We start from the raw sequence: 16,886 nt of genomic DNA on the forward strand, positions 1-16,886 counted from the left end.
AACTAGAAGACAAACCAAGCCCAACACACATATAGACTAATCCGTCAACGAGAACCGCGCGACTTCTTCTTTCGTAGAGGCAACATTCCTTACAGTCCAATCCCACAAGTCATCCTGCTTGCTCAAATCATTACTCTCCTCACTCGAACAGATCTGCTCCCTCCCCTCATAATAAACCCCACTACTCGACGAATTCTCCTTACCACTGGCCAGCCAAGCCAACGTAGCCCCCGACACCTGCGGCGACTTGATATTCGGTGTTCCCAGCAACACACGCAGAAGCGGAATGACGCGAGGGAGAATCACATGCCAGAGAAAGCGCACGACTGGGTTCGCTTCACGGACCAGCCCAGTCCCAGGCATGAGACCAGGATCAAACGCAACAACGGTCCACGAATTAAGCCTTGCATCTTTCGACTCATTGAGATGCCGATGCAGCGCGTACACCCAAAGAACATTGGCAAGCTTGCTGGTTGAGTAACGCTGGCGGCCGGGATTCTGGGCTGTGCTTTTGGTCGGGTGAGCGAGCTCCTCCGCACTGGTATACTTTGCATCGGGGAGGCCGGTCTTTTGTAGGGGATCGTGCGTGCCGCTGGAGGTAACTACTATCCTTGCGGTGTGAGCGAGGTGGGGGACCAACAGCGAGAATAATAGAGCGTGGCCGATGTGGTTGATCGCGAAGGTTTTTTCGTATCCGTTTACTGTGTATTCGACAGGTCCGGGGAACTGTAGACCTGCGTTGAGGTGGAGGTACTGGATGGGAGGGTAGTTGTTGGTTTCCCATTGTTGGACGAAGGATCGGATCTGGGATAGGTCGGAGAGGTCGAGTCGGAGGTAGTTGACGTTGTTTTGGCCTAGGAGTTTGTTGATAGAGCCGGTGGCATCTTGAGAATCGGATCGAGATGCGATTATTACTTGATAATTGGGGAACTGGCGCGCGAGTTCTATGGTGCAGTAGTAGCCTAGACCGGCGGTACCTCCGGTGATGAGGATACTGCGTGAATAGGACATGATTGTGGATAGCAGGGATGAATTTGGTCTCTTTTCGTGACAAGGCGGGCTGAAGCCATATTTATGTCCCAATATCTCGGTTTTAGGAACGGAGATATGCAATTCACGCCATTAGAACTATGATCCTTCTAGGGTTGGATGAGGCAGCAATGTTCCGCTTCGGGAATAGCGGGAACGGCACCGTCGATATCTCGAGGCGCCAATCTGGGCCGGCCAGTCATCTATAAGAAGGCTGTCAATGAAAGGATCCAGAGAAAATCGACGCTGCCGTTCCATGCTAGTTTCTCGTGACAGCTGTGGCCGAGATGGGCTTGGATGCAAACATTGTATCTCCGTCTCAGCCGGATGACCCTGACCCGTCCCAGCTGCTGCACTATCTTCCGGATTACGAGGTTGTCATTTGCAGTACCTGCCGATATGCCGTCCAGCCACATGGGATCTTGCGTCATCTGAAAGAGATTCATCGAATCCTCCGTGGCCGCCGGCGGAAGTATTCTCATTACGTTGCCAGCTTGTGCCTTAGAGAGCCAAACGACGTCGTACCTCCCAGTGGTGCTGATCAGTTTCCGGTCCCACACCTACCGGTCGAGCCCGGTCTTCGATGCCAGGCAGCTGGCTGCATGTATCTATGTGCTTCTAACAAGCGCATGCAGTCCCACTGGAGGACTGTGCATGGACGAAAAGGCGATTGGACCACAGACTGGCGTCCGGTTCCCCTGCAGACTTTCTTCCGTGGCAATCACCTACGGTATTTCACTTCTGTGGGCGCAAAGTCGAATAATGATTTGCCGTACTCTGTCTTCGTGCCACTCACACCAGAGCTATTAGGAGAAAAGCTCCACGCAGGCCTGGACTCCATGGATTCTGCCCTTCTGGACCACTACCTTCAACACACATACCATAGTTTCGCCACCAACGAAGAAACAGATAAGATATGGAGCTCGATTGTCCCGGGGCTAGCACATCAGAATGTGTTCCTTCTGCATGGCCTGCTAGCCTGCACAAGCTTGCACAGAGCACACATGAGCTCTGGGCATGCGGACCAGGAAAAGGCATTTCTTCTAAGAGCCTACCACCATCAGGGCATTGCTCTCCCGCAGTTTCGGTACGCTATCAAGCATCCTACGGCGGACAATTGCCATGCCATTCTGGTATTTGCATATCTGCTAGTGGTATATTCTTTTGCCGCTGATCAACCTGGGTGCTCAGTCTCAAACTTGAGCGAGGACTCGTTGCTTCTGGTGGATCGGAATGATGGCGAAGGCACCGAGCCTGATAGCATTCTTTGCAACTGGCTATACTTTCTCCGCGCTGGTTGCTCTATGCTGTGTGAGGTATGGGAGCAGTTGAACGAGGGACCCGTCAGAGCACTTTCGGAGGCCTGGGACATTGATTTGGGTTACGACCCAGAACCCTCATATTTGACACTTCTCTTGTCAGTGATCCCAAATAAAGCAACCGCCACACAAAGCACTGGCGATACAAATGAGACGACTCTCGTTTGGCCTGAAGATGTGACAGCCATTTATCAAGAGGCTGCCATTGTTTTGTGCCGATCATTTGCGTACGTGCGTGCCCACCGCGGACTACTTACTACCTGGGACGTTCTCCGCATATGGCCCATGGAAGTGTCGCTAGGATACATGGCTCTTCTCCACCAACGGCACCCTGGCGCACTTATATTGCTAGCGTACTATTGTGTCCTGTTGAAGCAGATGGAGAGACACTGGTACTTCGAAGGGCGCGCGGCAATGCTAATTCGCGCCATTCAGAGACACTTGAAGCCGGAGTGGCATAGTTGTATCCGGGAGCCATTGTATATGGTTGTAGGAGTACCTGATGGTGGCCATTTCCTTGAGAAGATTTAGCTATCTCTACAGGCAATTCGGGGAGCATTCCGTGTCGGACAACGTAGTAGTTTCGGTATTACTTCCACCAGCGGATTATACCGTTCACAGGATGAGCCGCTGAGGAGCCGTATGGAAGGTTAACACATCAGGATTTACCCTCCCGGCGAGTCAATACATCGACTCGACTTTGACTTCATTATCAATGAGTATACTTGAGAGATACAATCCAGCCTTTGGTCCAGAATCTCCAGTGCCTGGCACGTGACCGTATTGTCTCATGGAACCATAATCACGTGAGCCCCACGTAAAAAGTCAGCCGAGCAATCACGGACCGCGCCCGACTGACCGCCTTTGATGCCTTTGTGCTGTTTTTTCCTTCCTTTTTTTTTTCTGCCTCGCCGATAAAGGGAAACTTGAAAACATCCAAGTCAATCTTTTCATTTTCACAGTTTGCAGTGTTTGTGCCAGACAATCATCATGGCCGGTCAGAAATCCAAGCAGGCGAAGCCCGCCAAGGTGTCCAAGAGCAAGGAGACTGTAAGGCAAACCGACCGACATTCTTACTGTATAGATAGGCAATACTGACCAAGTTCATGAATCAACCAGCCTGCTCCTCCCGCTCAACTCGTCGCCGCGATCAGCGCTTTCCTGAGCGAATCTGGTCTGTCCAAGACCAAGGACGCTTTCACCAAAGAACTCTCCAGCAAGTCGATCGACTCTGATGCGAAGAACGTGCCGTCCCTGCTCGAACTCTACCAGTCCTGGGAAAAGTCCTCCGAGAAGTCCTCCGGTTCTAGCTCTTCGGACAGCGAGAGCGACAGTGAGAGTGAGAGTGGAAGCGAGAGCGATAGCGAGAGCAGTGATAGCAGCTCCGATGAGTCCAGCGATTCTGATGTCGAGATGAACGACAAGTCCGAGTCCGACAGCGACAGTGACAGCGACTCCGATGAGGAGGATGAGAAGAAGAAGCCCGCTGCCCCTGCTGCCAAGTCCCAGGGCACCAAGCGCAAGGCCGAGTCCAGCTCCTCCGAGTCTGATTCCGAATCTGAGTCTGATGAGGCCCCGAAGTCGAAGAAGACCAAGGTGACTTCCGCCAAGGAGGAGTCTTCTGACTCGGACTCCTCTGACTCTGAATCCGACTCTTCCTCTTCCTCTTCCGAGTCTGAAGTGTCCTCCGACTCCGACTCCTCTAGCGATGACTCCAGCTCCTCTTCTGAGTCTGATTCGGACTCTGACTCTTCCTCCGACGAGGACGACAAGAAGGCCGACAAGAAGGCCCTGAAGGCTGCTACCAAGACCCCTCTGCCTCCGTCCGACTCTAGCTCCAGCGGCTCTTCCTCGTCTTCTTCCTCCGACTCCGACACCACTGGAACCGTCAGCAACTCCGACTCTGCCGCCAAAGAGCAGTCCCAGTCTGCCCAGACTTCCGCATCTAGCAGCGCCAGCCCTGCTCCCGGCAACGCCCCCCAGAAGAAGAAGCACACCGGTGCTCGCCCCACTCCTCTGGCGCAGCTGAGCGAGGGTCCCACTGACCACTACCTCTCGAACGACTACGTTCCCTACGCCTACGCCGAGAAGGCCTGGCAGGATCTGTCGGTCACCCGCGGCAAGGGCTTTACCAAGGAGAAGAACAAGAAGAAGCGCGGCTCTTACCGTGGTGGTCCCATCGACATCTCGGGCGGCAAGTCTTTCAAGTTCGATGACTAGATCCGCGATACTATCTTAGAGATGGAGACCAGTCTTGCCTCTTAATATAGGGGGCCACTCATGCATACCTACAGCTTTTACATGCTCGAAACAAAATGGGTATTCAAAAAGTTCTATTCGCTTATGATTCCATCCATATAGATCTATATGCAGCCTAGATGGGTCATTGAATCATTTTCTACAGCAAGGCGCTACTGGAGCCCGGTCGGATTGCTTTTCTTGCAGCTTTTCTTTTTGCTTTTTGCTTCACGCTTCTTCACCTGTATGTACTATCTACTTGCATCATCTAGATCTTTAGAGATGTCATAAACATGTATTCAGATATCCTTGCTTTTCACTTTTAACCCTAGCCTTTGAAGTAATCGTACATGCTGGCAGGTCGTTAATACCCTTTTGCTAAGCTCAACTCAAATTTATCCATGCATCCTGCCATTAAATCAGTTCCCAAATCCAGCTGAAGGACCCGTAACCAGTCCAAATGCATAGCTCACGCGGATCTAGTTAAACCAGTCCCCTTTTGAAACGTCTCCAAACAACCCAACAACGGTAAACAACATTCAGTACACACATTACACCATAGACAAGCCCTATTGTCCCTTCCTCTCACGTTTTACCCAACATCCTCTCCATACCACCAACTACTCAACCAAATCATCAACCCGTCTCCACGACCCGGACTTCTCCAACCTCTCCCACCTCCGATCCCACCCCGTAACCTCCTCCGCAAGACGATCCTCCACCCCGACGGACCCAAACGGCTGCTGCTTGCGCAGAGTAATAGAAGATGTGGTATCCTCAGGGCGCTCGTAGCCCGATAACTCAAGAACTTTATCCGCGGCACGGGTGTGCGCAACAGTGCTGTCGAGACCTACGTCGGTAGAGAGCAGGAGTGGCTCCCGGTACCAGTTCTGACAAGGGCCGAGGAGATCATCCGTAGAGGCGAAGTCAAGGCGAACGACGCCGTCCGCGACACCGGTGTAGATGGTTGGTGAAGAGGGGGAGGGCGAACTCATGCTGTAGATTGCGCCGCGGTAGGAACGGGTGTTGTGGCGGCGACGGCCTTGGGTGCGGCTAGATGGTGGGTGGGCGGAGAGGAAGATGGAGATGTCTTTGCGAGGAAAGGTGATGCTATTGTTGGTGGGGGTGAGGGAGAGGTTTGAGAGGCTGTTTACGATTCGTTCGCTGTTGTTGGGAACGGTTGGGGAAGGACGTGCATCGTGGTAGCTGTATGTTTCGTTCTTTGGCATACGCAGGTCAAAGATCTTGACTAGAGCGTCACCGCCGGAGCCGACGACGAAGCGGTCGTGTCCGAAGGGGTGGATGCAGTATATGGGGTTTTGGTCTGTGGTATCACGGTAAACCTTTTCGTATTCGTCGTTTGAACGGAGGTCGTGCAGTCTGAGCGAGTTAGCATAAGGGTGAAATGATGGGAGTAGAGGTGATTGTACCTGACGGCTCTATCGCCCCAGGCTGCGAGGAAGACTTGGCCGGTGGGATCTAGGGGAGAAATGGCGTTGACATTGGGTCTGATGGACCTATGGAGATTGACTCGCTCGAAGTCCACTAACTCCGCATCGAGCTCACGAATGGGTGATAGACCTTGCGGTGTAATGGTGGAGATAATCACCGCTTCGTGGGCGCTTCCTGTGCCGACTGCGAAGAGGGTAGGTGAAAGGAACTTGTGGTACGTGTGGCGAGAACTTATGCTTGAATCGTCGCCAGTGTCGGCATTGAGACGAGCGAATGGCCGGACTATCTCTTCTCCCGAAGTGGTAGTGAAGAAAGATATCGACCCGTCGCTCAAGTGGGCAGATAAGACTGGGTCCTCTCCGTCACTCATATCTGTTCGCTCGATGCCTTGTCCGGAGGTCAAGAACCGCTGCTTGTATACATGAGACGCGCTATTAGGGTCGATAGAGAGATGGAAAAGCTCTCCGCGCACTCGCGCAACGACTATATGTTCAGTCTCGGGGTCCTTGGAAGGGTGTTCAGGACGTAGAAGATGGACACCACATATGTCATCATGGCTGCTGATGTCGTCGAGATCGTTGAAGACAACCCATTTCCCCTTCGTATTGGGGCCAGGTTCGGTGATGCGCAGAACTAATTCGTCTGCCGCGCCCCATGCAAGCACCTCCTTTCGATCATTCCACGAAGGGCTATTCCAGACTTCATACGAGTCCAGAGCAGGACGATATCCATGAGTAGGGTTGTCCCCTCGTGTGGAACTATGGGATCCGACCTTGACTGCTTCTGCGGCTGGTACGACGAATCTTCCGACAACTGCATGTTTGTCTAATGCTCTTGACCGAGATGTGAGTGCCTGGGCTGCTTCTCTCCAAATTTCGGGAGTTTCCACTCCAGGGAACTTGGTCTCAACAAAGGTTCTAAATATGCGCCAGTTTTGAGCAGCGACAACATGTCGCAAACGCCAACAGGTCATTGATAGGTTTACCAACGCGCTGGCAGATGGCAAATAGCTTGCAATAAGCTGTATAATTTCTGGAGGAAGCTGGGCAAGCATGTTGAGGGTCAGGATGTCAGATTAAGAATGTCTTATATGCTCAAGTAGATGATTCACAGGGATGACGTAAAAATCTCTGGCGTCACACGTGTCAGTTAAGTGAGTTGCTAAGATTCACGAGAATGTAGAGGAAGATTCACACATTTAGTGATCTAAACAACAACAAGGGAATGCTCTAGGAAAGGCAAGGTGGTGGTGGTGGTGGCATGAAGGATTCGCCATGGCGATTCAAGACATTGTGCGCCCCGTCCGATCTATCGCCGCGGTAATCTGCAGAGTGCGTGAGGCCATCAACGTGACCTGTGTATCAACATTCTTTGTTGCATATATGTTCGCTAAGCCTGGGAATAGGCCAGTGAAAAGTTGACACCCCAAATATGAATTCAAGATGCTATGCTGTGGTAGATGGCACAGAATATTTGATGTGGATGGTGGAGGAACAGTGGCTGGAGAGCCTTATGTCATCCGGTACTTATCTTATCGGCTCCTCGGCTCTTCCTTTGGTACTTATCGGCAATCCAGACTTTCTGAGTGGTGGAAGCCAATTATCTTCATGAGGAGTTGGAGAAGCTGGAGATAGACGATGTTACCCCATCATTCGGTGACTCAGGCTCTTCGGCTATATATCTGGGCCTATCCAGGGCTTCGGTATGCCTCTTCCATGTATTTTGGTGCTTGTTCCTTCTCTGCGTGGCGTACACCTCTACCCTAATCTTGTGGCTCATTTATAGTAGCTCTTTATTGACCATTTGCCCGGTACGCCAGGCATTGGGCTTGCGGAGTTGTCCGAAACTTACTTTGTTGCTCATATGACATCTTGTGGATTTCGCAATTTTTCAGCTCGGCGTTGAGGAGAATTACATCTTCCACTTGTGCATCAGCTCAAACATCTATATACTGAAGCACCAGGCAACATGGCGGTCTCTGCCGTTACTCTCGCGGCAACCAGCTTTTGTATCCTAATACTGGCCTATAAACTGATTATATACCCCGTCTTTCTCTCCCCATTGTCCAAGATACCCAATGCACACTGGTCAGCTCCAATCTCTCCAGCATGGATTATCTGGAGACGGTATAGGGCACAGAATAACAGGACCATTCAATCTGCACATGAAAGACTAGGACCTATCGTCCGGCTTGCACCATCGGAAGTCTCCGTCAACTGCGTCGATGGGGGCATCAAGTCTATCTACACGGGTGGGTATGAGAAACACGAATGGTACCCTCGTGTCTTTGGCTCTTTTGGGTAAGCGTAGCCCCTACAGCGACTGCATGCGACTAACTTTACTGACATGTATAATCTGCACAATGGTAGAACCGTTAGCATGTTCACCATGACAAACAACAAATCCCACTCCACCCGCAAAAGGATGCTGTCCAACATATACAGCAAGTCATTCTTGCAATCATCACCCCATATCCACCTCATCTCCGAGACAATCCTGCTCGATCGCCTCCTCCCCATCATCCAGGATGCCGCCTCCTCAGGCTCGCCCATTGAAATGCACGACCTGGACCAGGGCATCACAATGGACTTCGTCTCCGCCTACCTATACGGCCTAGCCAACGGGACCAACTTCCTTCAAGACGAAGCTTTCCGCCGCAAGACTCTCCGCCTTTACCAAAGCAGGAAGCCCTTCGAATTCTATCACCAAGAAGTCCCCAACCTCGTATCATGGACCAAGCGACTCGGCCTTCGCTTAATCCCCAAATGGTGCGACGAAGCCAACGAAGTCCTCGACGCCTGGGGTCTATCCTTCTGCGACAAAGCAGACGAATGCCTCACCTCGACCCAGCTCAACACAGAACCCATGGTCTACAAGCAACTCAAACAAAGCATATCCAAACAACTCCCGCCCAAAGAATCATCATCCTACCCCAAGCTCATCGAGCAACAACGCTTCGACATTGCCTGCGAACTCTACGACCACCTCACAGCCGGCCACGAAACCAGCGCCGTAGCCCTGACCTACCTCTTCTGGGAACTCTCCAAGCACCCGGACCTCCAGTCCTCTCTCCGCAAGGAGCTTCACACCCTAGAACCTAAGATCCTGTACCCCCGTCCATCATCCTCTCGAGACCTCCCCACCCCCAAATCCATCGACTCTTTACCCCTCCTCGACGCCATCGTAACAGAGACCCTACGCCTGCATGCGCCAATCCCCGGTATCCAGCCCCGAGTCACCCCGTCCTCTGGATGCACGCTAGTCGGGTATAGCGATATTCCCGGGAACACGCGGGTCAGTGCGCAGGCGTACTCGCTTCATCGCAACCCGGAGGTCTTTCCGGAGCCGGAGACGTGGCAGCCGAAGCGGTGGCTGAAGGATTGTAATTCGTCGGAGGAGTTGGAGGAACGGAGACGCTGGTTTTGGGCGTTTGGTAGTGGGGGGAGGATGTGTGTGGGAAGTAATTTGGCTTTGCAGGGTATGTATACCTTCATGGAGTGGTTGACGAGATGAAGCTGACCAGTCATTTTACAGAGATGAAATTGGTAGTCGCGGCTATCTATACCAATTATACGACGGCTATAATCGACGATGAGGATATTGAGGCTATTGATGCGTATACGGTTAAGCCGAGGGGGGAGAAGCTGGTCTTGAAGTTTGAGTCTGTTGCCTAGCTCTATGTTTTCTTTCAGGTAGCTATTCTAGTATATTGTTTATGATTTCCTGTACTTCTTCACTATTCTTCTGCAAACTCAGTAGTCAAATCTACAGAGAATTATACGGACCAAAATAACTCGAAAATGATTGATAACATACAACATCCACATAATAATATACAAAAAAGAACCCTCCCTCCTACCCTCAACACAGAATCAAAACTGATGTGGTAGGTAGTAGCATATTACAAGCCCAAAACTCCAAAACAATAAAAGATATTTTCTCTCTCCCCTTCCGCGAAGAAATTCTTCACTTCCATACCAGCACACCGTCTACTCATCCATCATATCAGACCAGACAAGACAAAGAGCGAGAGTTCGACGACGGTAGGTAGTAGGTGAATCGTATGCCCGTATGCAACCGCTCGAAATAAGGTATAGAATCACACGCAAATAATGTAGTGTATATATGGTTTGGCAATTTAACCCAACACACCGTCCTTCTTCTTGGGACCGACGACCTTGGGGAACATTCTCATGAGGTGGTAGTTGATGGGGTTGCGCTTCTGGGACTTGGGTTTCTATTTGGAGGAAAAGGTATGATTAGCACGGTCCAGAACCCATATATGATCCAGCATCGAGATAGTTCCACCGGAGGAGAGTGATAGAAAGTGGGGGGAAACGTACAGGAGCATCCATGCAAGATCTCAATTGTTGTTCGAGAACGGCGCATCCCTCGTGAGTGTAGCCCTGGGATGCCCAGCAGCCTGATCGAATTCATATAACATTAGCCATATGCTTTAAACCACACCGATCTCCCTAGGAGATGTTGCATAACTCACTCAGCATAGACGACATCACCGCAACGCAGGTATTCGGCTCATTGGTGTTCGGACGCCGGACGCGCAGGTGAGGGATGGACTGCAGACGGACCGGGTTAAGGCGGGTAGAGACAGCTTTCGCGGGCATGGTTGCAATTGGTATCTTTGAATTCTCTCAAAAACAAAAGGTACAAGGAAGGGAGGGGGGGGGATAGCGACAACGGCAGCCGAGTGACGATGCGGACAAACCAAAAGTTGACTGAAGGCTTCGGAGGTGCCAAGACTTTTTCGGCGATTTGCCCGCCGCGGAAGTTGTCTGGCTGATGTAATCACCGCGGCGAGTTCACGCTGATAACTAACCTGGTTTGCCTCTGCTTCTTCAGCTTTTACTATATTGGAAGATTGGTTTCGAACGCTGATCGGAGACAGAAATGAGCAGAAGGCATGTGAGCGCTTTTTACACAAATACGGCCGCTCCGGTATATGCGCCGAGACGTCAGGTTATACCCTCACCGAGATACTTCTCTGTTGGGAGCGTGCGGCGAACTGCGGCGGGTTCAAAGCCGGGCGAGCAGCATGAGAATACCAAGTCACAGGATGAGTCGAAAAAAGAAGAGGAGCAGGGAGCTATGGCGCGGCGACTGTCGGAGATGACAGAGCAGGCTATGCTGGAAGGAGGTCGGTCCGCGCAGAGAAACATGCAACAGGCGGGGTTCTCGGACGAGCTGAAGCAACAGCTGGAGGAGAGGGTGGCGGCGGCAGCTTTCAAGAATGAGTACGCGGCCGCGCACTCTATCGTTGATATGCCGGTATGCTTGCTATATACGTATCACAGTTCTGATGACAATCAGTTACTGACAAGTCCCAGTCAAGCGCAGGCCAAGGCACACGAGACATCGCGAGCGCTCAGGCATGGACCGGAACAGAAACCACCCACGACATCACGCTACGAATGTTGGACGACTCCAAGAAACGCATACGCACGCCATACAAGATTCCCCAGCCAAACCCGGTTGACATGCGAATTAGCCCGAAGCCCAAAGATTCCACTGGCGTGCGTCTAGCGAAAGCCCGAGAGCGCACGGCAACATATTCTCTGAGCCAGAGTGAGGGGATCTCCGAGGACGAACGCGAGGCTATGCGCCGAGAGATGCGGGAACGTTTCTCTCCCGGGGCACGACCTATGCCGGCCACGCTGCAGGGGTTATCGGCGCTTGCGAACGAGCGGATCGAGGATGCGATGGCGCGCGGTCAGTTCAACAGGATAAAAAGGGGCAAGGGTGTGAATACGGAGACGGATCACCGAGCTAATAGTCCGTTCATCGATACGACCGAGTACTTCATGAACAAGATGATTCAGAAGCAGGAGATCGTGCCGCCATGGATCGAGAAACAACAGGACCTAGCTAGGGAGGTGGATCGGTTCCGATCACGCTTGAGAGCGGAGTGGCGACGACATGCAGCCCGGCTGATCGCCAGCGAAGGAGGGTCTCTGGATGTGCAGATGAGACGGGCAGATGCGTATGCCGCAGCGGAGGCTCGACTGGCAGAAAGGGCCAAGATAGAGAAGATGTTCCGCGAGAGCGATACAGCGAGTGATGCTGGAGGGCTGGACTCTTCAGACGGAGCCACGCAGAGCTCAGACAGTGCGGTCACAGAGCCACAAGAGGATAAAGAGCCTTTGCCCTATGTTACGCCTCTGCGTGATCCGCAATATATGAACACGGAGCGTTCGTTTCTTGAACTGACGATCAAGAATCTCAATGCACTTACTCGGACTTACAATCTTCAGGCTCCTCCAGTGGCACAGAAGCCATACCTCAACCTTGAGCGTGAGCTAGCTGCATGTTATGCGGAAGTGGCTCCAAGCTTGGCGGAGGAAATCAAGCGGCGTGCAACTGAACGCGCTCGTCCAAGGAATTCGGGGCCTCAAGCGGCGAACATTCTGGAGTCTCTGAGCACATCGAGTAAGGTGCGTGTATATGAGGAGGATCAGGCCAAGGGCTATGGGTTCAAAGAATTCTGGCGGGACCTTTTCTCGAAGAACGAATAGACAGTCAGAGACCTTGTATATAATAAAGATGATGCGCTGTGTATGATACTACCTGCATAATAGATACTATGAATGATTCCTATGGCCAAAAGACAAGGTATCTATCTAACGGCGACGTTATCCATTCCAGCTAACAATATCCCGCTATCTCAACCAATACCGAGCATCAAAGCCCCCCTATCGACACATACTGCCAGACTGCTGCTACTTATAAATGTCATCACAGCATCATCGTCAACAACTCCATCCAACCTAAGTTTTCAACGGTGACGGCGCCAATTTCTTAACCTGTACCTCAAGCGCCACACCGCGTACAACCCAAAAATCCAGACGACCGCCAACAACACATCAATCGCTGTCTCGAGAATCCTCAGTACCAATAATATTTGACCATACCACCAGGACTGCATCGCGTGATGTACAAGATAAAGTCCCAGTAGCCAGGAAGCAAAGCTGCACACGAGTGCGACTGTTGAGACGAGGAGAGCATCTCTAAACCAGTCTTCCCTCGTCGAGTGGGATATTCCGTCTGGTGTGCGAAGTACCCGATGCAAAGACACCTTCATTCCATACCAAGCGCTAGCGTAGCAGAACATGATGAATATCATTAGTAGTACGGCGCCCAGCTCATCGTTTGTGCTTCTCCGCGCCGAGTTGTCCAGTGCTCGTTTTGTGATTGTGGTGTTGGGTTCGAACGCTCGCTTGAGTAGTGATGTGTTTCGGTTTGATAGTGTTATGAAGTCGGACCAGGAGGCATTGAAATGGCCTTGGGGCCATGCTGCTTGGGCCATATCGGAATGAGTGATGGGGATGATGCTGCGCAGGTAGGTCTCGGTACTTGTGTTGCTGGGTGAATGGTGAGGAACTCTTTGACTAGCGCTGGAATAGTATGCTCTTTAGGTATTATGAATATTGAATAAAATCGAGTGTGTGGCTATTTTTCAGCAATGAGCATCGAGCGATGGCATAATGGTGGAGATGTTGTCCCTGTCGCAGATGTATATGCACCGAACGTACGTAGATTGGCCACCATGGGAGGTAGCCAGCCAGTTGCGCCTTCCTGATATGAGCTGAGCATAGGAACTGGGAAGAAGTAGGACTAACGCGAATGACGATGCTATTCTAAATCAAGTGAAGTTGTCCATGGCAGGCTTCTGAGATTAACCTTCTCAAGGTTATGCGTTCTCTGCTGCGTTATTTCTAATGTTTCTGGGACATCGAAGCGATAGATATAGGCTATGTGAGTGTATGTATCACCGCCATAGCTTCCGTCAATTGACCTCGCCCAGTCCTGATGGACATGATCGGCCAGAGCCACAAATGGTGAGCTATTGCCTCTCGTGCTCAACGGGCGATACTAGAGTCAGAGCCTTAAATAGCTGCCATTCCATTCTGCATTCTGCACTATCACCTGAGCCCTATATTGAGAACAGAAAATGTCCACGGGCCTTAAGGGCGATGATGTGCGAAGGGAGGGAGGAGAAAGAAAGTGAGAGACACGACCACAAGACCAGTCTCCAGAACTCTTGGTAGGATGATTACCTCGTTTTCATTCTTGGTCTATCATCTCTCACAAGTGTCTCTTTAATCTCTGATTGAGAGCATACTAGAAGTGCGCTCTTAAGAGGTCATCTATACAATAGTGGCCCCATACTATACATCTGGTTTACTGAAACATGCGTTCAACATGTCGCAAGACCAGTAGCCCACTCGGCTTCAATACAGAACACAAAAGTACCAATGGTGACGATCTGTAATATCCTTGTTACCAGTCAGAGCAACTTCAGAAATTACTCAGTGGAGAACATCTCGTCAGCAACATGAAGCTGCCGGTGCAATTCGCGCGTCCACGGGCTGATCAAACCGACAACCAACCATCGAGTGGTGATTATTCGCATTTAGCATGGGCCTTTAGGTTTGCTAGAATCCATTCTCAAAGCAGTTTGTCTGGCAAGATAGTCAGCGGAAATGGCTCGGACTTGATTCAAGCTGTGACTCGACAACAATGATACCTGCATACTGGGAATATGTGCTTGTTTGCCCCGGGCACCGACAAACCCTATCCAATCCATGCCGCTACCGTCTGTCACAAAGCGCTAAATTAGCGGGGATTGATTCGAGCATAAACTGCCAGTAGTCAACCGCCCGATGTGATGGGGTGTGCCGTGCATGCAGGGCCGGCGCGTAAATTGACCAACGACCGACGAGGGACGGCCGTCGCAGCAGATCACCTCTTCACACCATCACATCAACTCCCCCAGGCCTCTCAATATACCGCTCCTCCCCTCTTTTCCTCCATCATGTCTCTTCCATTGCGCAAGGATTTGCAGCCTCCAGACCAGATTCGATATGTCTGCAGGTGCTACTTAATCGTCACCTTGTCTGCAGTCACAAAGCTTCATCCCGGCCTCAAATAATGCCCTATCTGCTATTCTTTGCGCTCCTTCCCCGCCTCATTACTGCTGGCTCAGTATCCAAGGAGCAGTTGAATCCTGTCCGTCGAAACAGCTATCCCATCACTCCAGCCGTGGACGAGTCGCTCCTGGCCATCCAGATCGGAGGCATCGTCGGTGCATACGTGATCTTCGTTGCTGTACTTCTTTCGCTGCTCCTCTTCGTGGGCCGCCGTCTGCGACGAGCCGTCCTCGCCTCCAACTACTCCCTTCACGTCGAGATGATGAAGCCTGTGAAGCCACCTCCCAGCATGGACCCCAGTCCCGTCACCCCGATCTCTGTCAACCTGCCCAGCCCGGGCCCTCGAAGCTTCAGCCGGTCCTGGAGTAGCCTCGGCAAGGGCTCTCGCTCCCACGCCTCAGGGACCACCACCAGCGTCGCCACGATCGACGAATCTGTCGTAGCAACTGACCGCCAGCGCGCTCAGGAAGACTTGGAGATGCTCTATGCCGCCGTGATGGAGCATGACGCACAGAAAGAAGCTGCCGCCGCAGCTCGGGGTGCCAACCAGGACTCCTCCGATGGAGACGAAGCTGTAGCAGAAGCAGCAGCAGAGAAAGAGATTCCCTCTCCAGACAGCATCCCCACGAACCCATTCACAGATCGCTCCTCTCATGTCTCCTCCAACAACTCCCCACTGAGCCCGCGGTCCAGCGGCCGGCTATCCCGCATCTCCTCCCTTTCGCTGTTCAACCTCAAGTCGCAGAACCAGCAGCAATCATCAAGCAGCAACAGCAGCAAACTGCGTTCTCCACGACCCTTCCCTCTCCGCAAACTCTCGATCTCCTCCCCTGTCGCCTCCCCATCCTACCAGGCCGATCAACCCCCCTTAACCCCAAGACACTACAATCCTCCACCCCGACCTCCTGCACCTCCTCTCCCAGTAGCAACACCTGCAATGACTGCACAAAAGCAGCAACAACCATTCCTTCCCCAAATCAACACCCAACCTCCTCCCCTCCCGACTCCCCGTCTCGAGCCACCCCGCGCCAAAGAAAGATCCCCCCGCGGGCCCGTCCCTCCTCCCCTAACCCTAACCACTCCCACGGGGAGCAACACAACCCACCACGGCCGCAGTCCATCATCATCGCTACCCTTCCGTGACGCCTACCCACTTCAGAGCGCGCCAGCCACGAAACTCACGGTGCTGGAGAGGCCGATGAAACAGCTGAATGGGCCCAGGACGGGCATGCCGACGCCATACAGTCCGTACATGCCATTCACGCCGGTGACGCCGTTGACGCCAAGCTCGATGATTACGAAGAGGCAAAGACGAAGGGCGGAGAAGGAGAGCGGGTTGAAAGTTTTGAACGAGGATGATTTGGTCAGGGATGACGGGGATATGTGGGGGTTTTAGCTTCTTCTATTCATTTTTTTCTCTGATTGGGTTCTTCCTGTGATTCTTTTCTCTTATGACTAGGGTGAGTGGGGTATATGGTGATGATGTTCCGGGAATTATACTGCTTGTCTGGCTATGTGCTATGTGGTTATGCTTGGTTTATGAATATACGAGTATTTATTCGATTTATGTTGAATGGTCATGTTATAATTAGTTGAATGGTCAAATTGCCTGCATAATGGGAAGAGGATAGAAAGTTGGCCGGCTCGCCCGTTAAATTAGTTAGTTACATTAGCCCAGGCAGTTATTACAAATACCCTGCCTCATGTTCCCATCAAATTTCATATACGTGTTCTAGTAGTTATAACACAGCATTGCAGAAGTCATGGTGGCCGCTCGACGACTCTGGACAATATACTACTTTTTACTCCTAGTATACTATACTGTACAGTCGATCTTTGAACTCAAAGTGGCCAATCACCGGTAGGCTTGGGATCGACACCATTCATTCATTTCGTTGATGGG

At 51.8% G+C, this 16,886-nt stretch overlaps 8 protein-coding genes across 8 annotated transcripts; 5 read left to right on the plus strand and 3 right to left on the minus strand.

The window, feature by feature from the left end:
• Positions 1–36: 36 nt before the first annotated feature.
• Positions 37–1,011, minus strand: BO79DRAFT_284425 (short-chain dehydrogenase; the record flags this gene model as incomplete). Its single annotated transcript, XM_025688246.1, has 1 exon — positions 37–1,011. One exon carries the CDS (start codon positions 1,009–1,011, stop codon positions 37–39), a length of 975 nt encoding a protein of 324 aa, XP_025544791.1.
• Positions 1,012–1,316: 305 nt separating this feature from the next.
• BO79DRAFT_186813 (uncharacterized protein) lies at positions 1,317–2,879 on the plus strand (the record flags this gene model as incomplete). Its single annotated transcript, XM_025680496.1, has 2 exons — positions 1,317–2,162; positions 2,238–2,879. The coding sequence occupies 2 exons, from the start codon at positions 1,317–1,319 to the stop codon at positions 2,877–2,879; spliced, it is 1,488 nt and encodes a 495-aa protein (XP_025544792.1).
• Positions 2,880–3,275: 396 nt separating this feature from the next.
• BO79DRAFT_284427 (nucleolar and coiled-body phosphoprotein 1 family protein) lies at positions 3,276–4,825 on the plus strand. Its single transcript, XM_025688247.1, has 2 exons — positions 3,276–3,398; positions 3,468–4,825. Exons 1-2 carry the CDS (start codon positions 3,339–3,341, stop codon positions 4,566–4,568), a joined length of 1,161 nt encoding a protein of 386 aa, XP_025544793.1. The 5' UTR covers positions 3,276–3,338; the 3' UTR covers positions 4,569–4,825.
• A 381-nt stretch (positions 4,826–5,206) lies between these two features.
• BO79DRAFT_186816 (F-box/WD repeat-containing protein) lies at positions 5,207–7,092 on the minus strand (the record flags this gene model as incomplete). The annotated part of the gene is made up of 2 exons (XM_025680497.1): positions 5,207–5,966; positions 6,017–7,092. The coding sequence occupies 2 exons, from the start codon at positions 7,090–7,092 to the stop codon at positions 5,207–5,209; spliced, it is 1,836 nt and encodes a 611-aa protein (XP_025544794.1).
• A 914-nt stretch (positions 7,093–8,006) lies between these two features.
• On the plus strand, positions 8,007–9,712 carry BO79DRAFT_186819 (cytochrome P450; the record flags this gene model as incomplete). Its single annotated transcript, XM_025680498.1, has 3 exons — positions 8,007–8,338; positions 8,408–9,516; positions 9,573–9,712. The coding sequence occupies 3 exons, from the start codon at positions 8,007–8,009 to the stop codon at positions 9,710–9,712; spliced, it is 1,581 nt and encodes a 526-aa protein (XP_025544795.1).
• A 132-nt stretch (positions 9,713–9,844) lies between these two features.
• BO79DRAFT_165065 (mitochondrial 37S ribosomal protein mS37) lies at positions 9,845–10,742 on the minus strand. The gene is made up of 3 exons (XM_025679234.1): positions 10,537–10,742; positions 10,382–10,461; positions 9,845–10,275 (listed from the first exon to the last, which is right to left on the minus strand). Exons 1-3 carry the CDS (start codon positions 10,661–10,663, stop codon positions 10,177–10,179), a joined length of 306 nt encoding a protein of 101 aa, XP_025544796.1. The 5' UTR covers positions 10,664–10,742; the 3' UTR covers positions 9,845–10,176.
• Positions 10,743–10,946: 204 nt separating this feature from the next.
• On the plus strand, positions 10,947–12,568 carry BO79DRAFT_284431 (DnaJ family domain-containing protein; the record flags this gene model as incomplete). Its single annotated transcript, XM_025688248.1, has 2 exons — positions 10,947–11,324; positions 11,384–12,568. The coding sequence occupies 2 exons, from the start codon at positions 10,947–10,949 to the stop codon at positions 12,566–12,568; spliced, it is 1,563 nt and encodes a 520-aa protein (XP_025544797.1).
• A 2,282-nt stretch (positions 12,569–14,850) lies between these two features.
• Positions 14,851–16,679, plus strand: BO79DRAFT_206729 (uncharacterized protein). The gene has a single exon (XM_025682035.1). The coding sequence runs from the start codon at positions 14,985–14,987 to the stop codon at positions 16,377–16,379; it is 1,395 nt and encodes a 464-aa protein (XP_025544798.1). The 5' UTR covers positions 14,851–14,984; the 3' UTR covers positions 16,380–16,679.
• Positions 16,680–16,886: the final 207 nt, after the last annotated feature.

Source organism: Aspergillus costaricaensis (genome assembly GCF_003184835.1).
Source record: "Aspergillus costaricaensis CBS 115574 unplaced genomic scaffold BO79scaffold_2, whole genome shotgun sequence".
NCBI classification, from domain to species: Eukaryota; Fungi; Ascomycota; class Eurotiomycetes; order Eurotiales; family Aspergillaceae; genus Aspergillus; species Aspergillus costaricensis.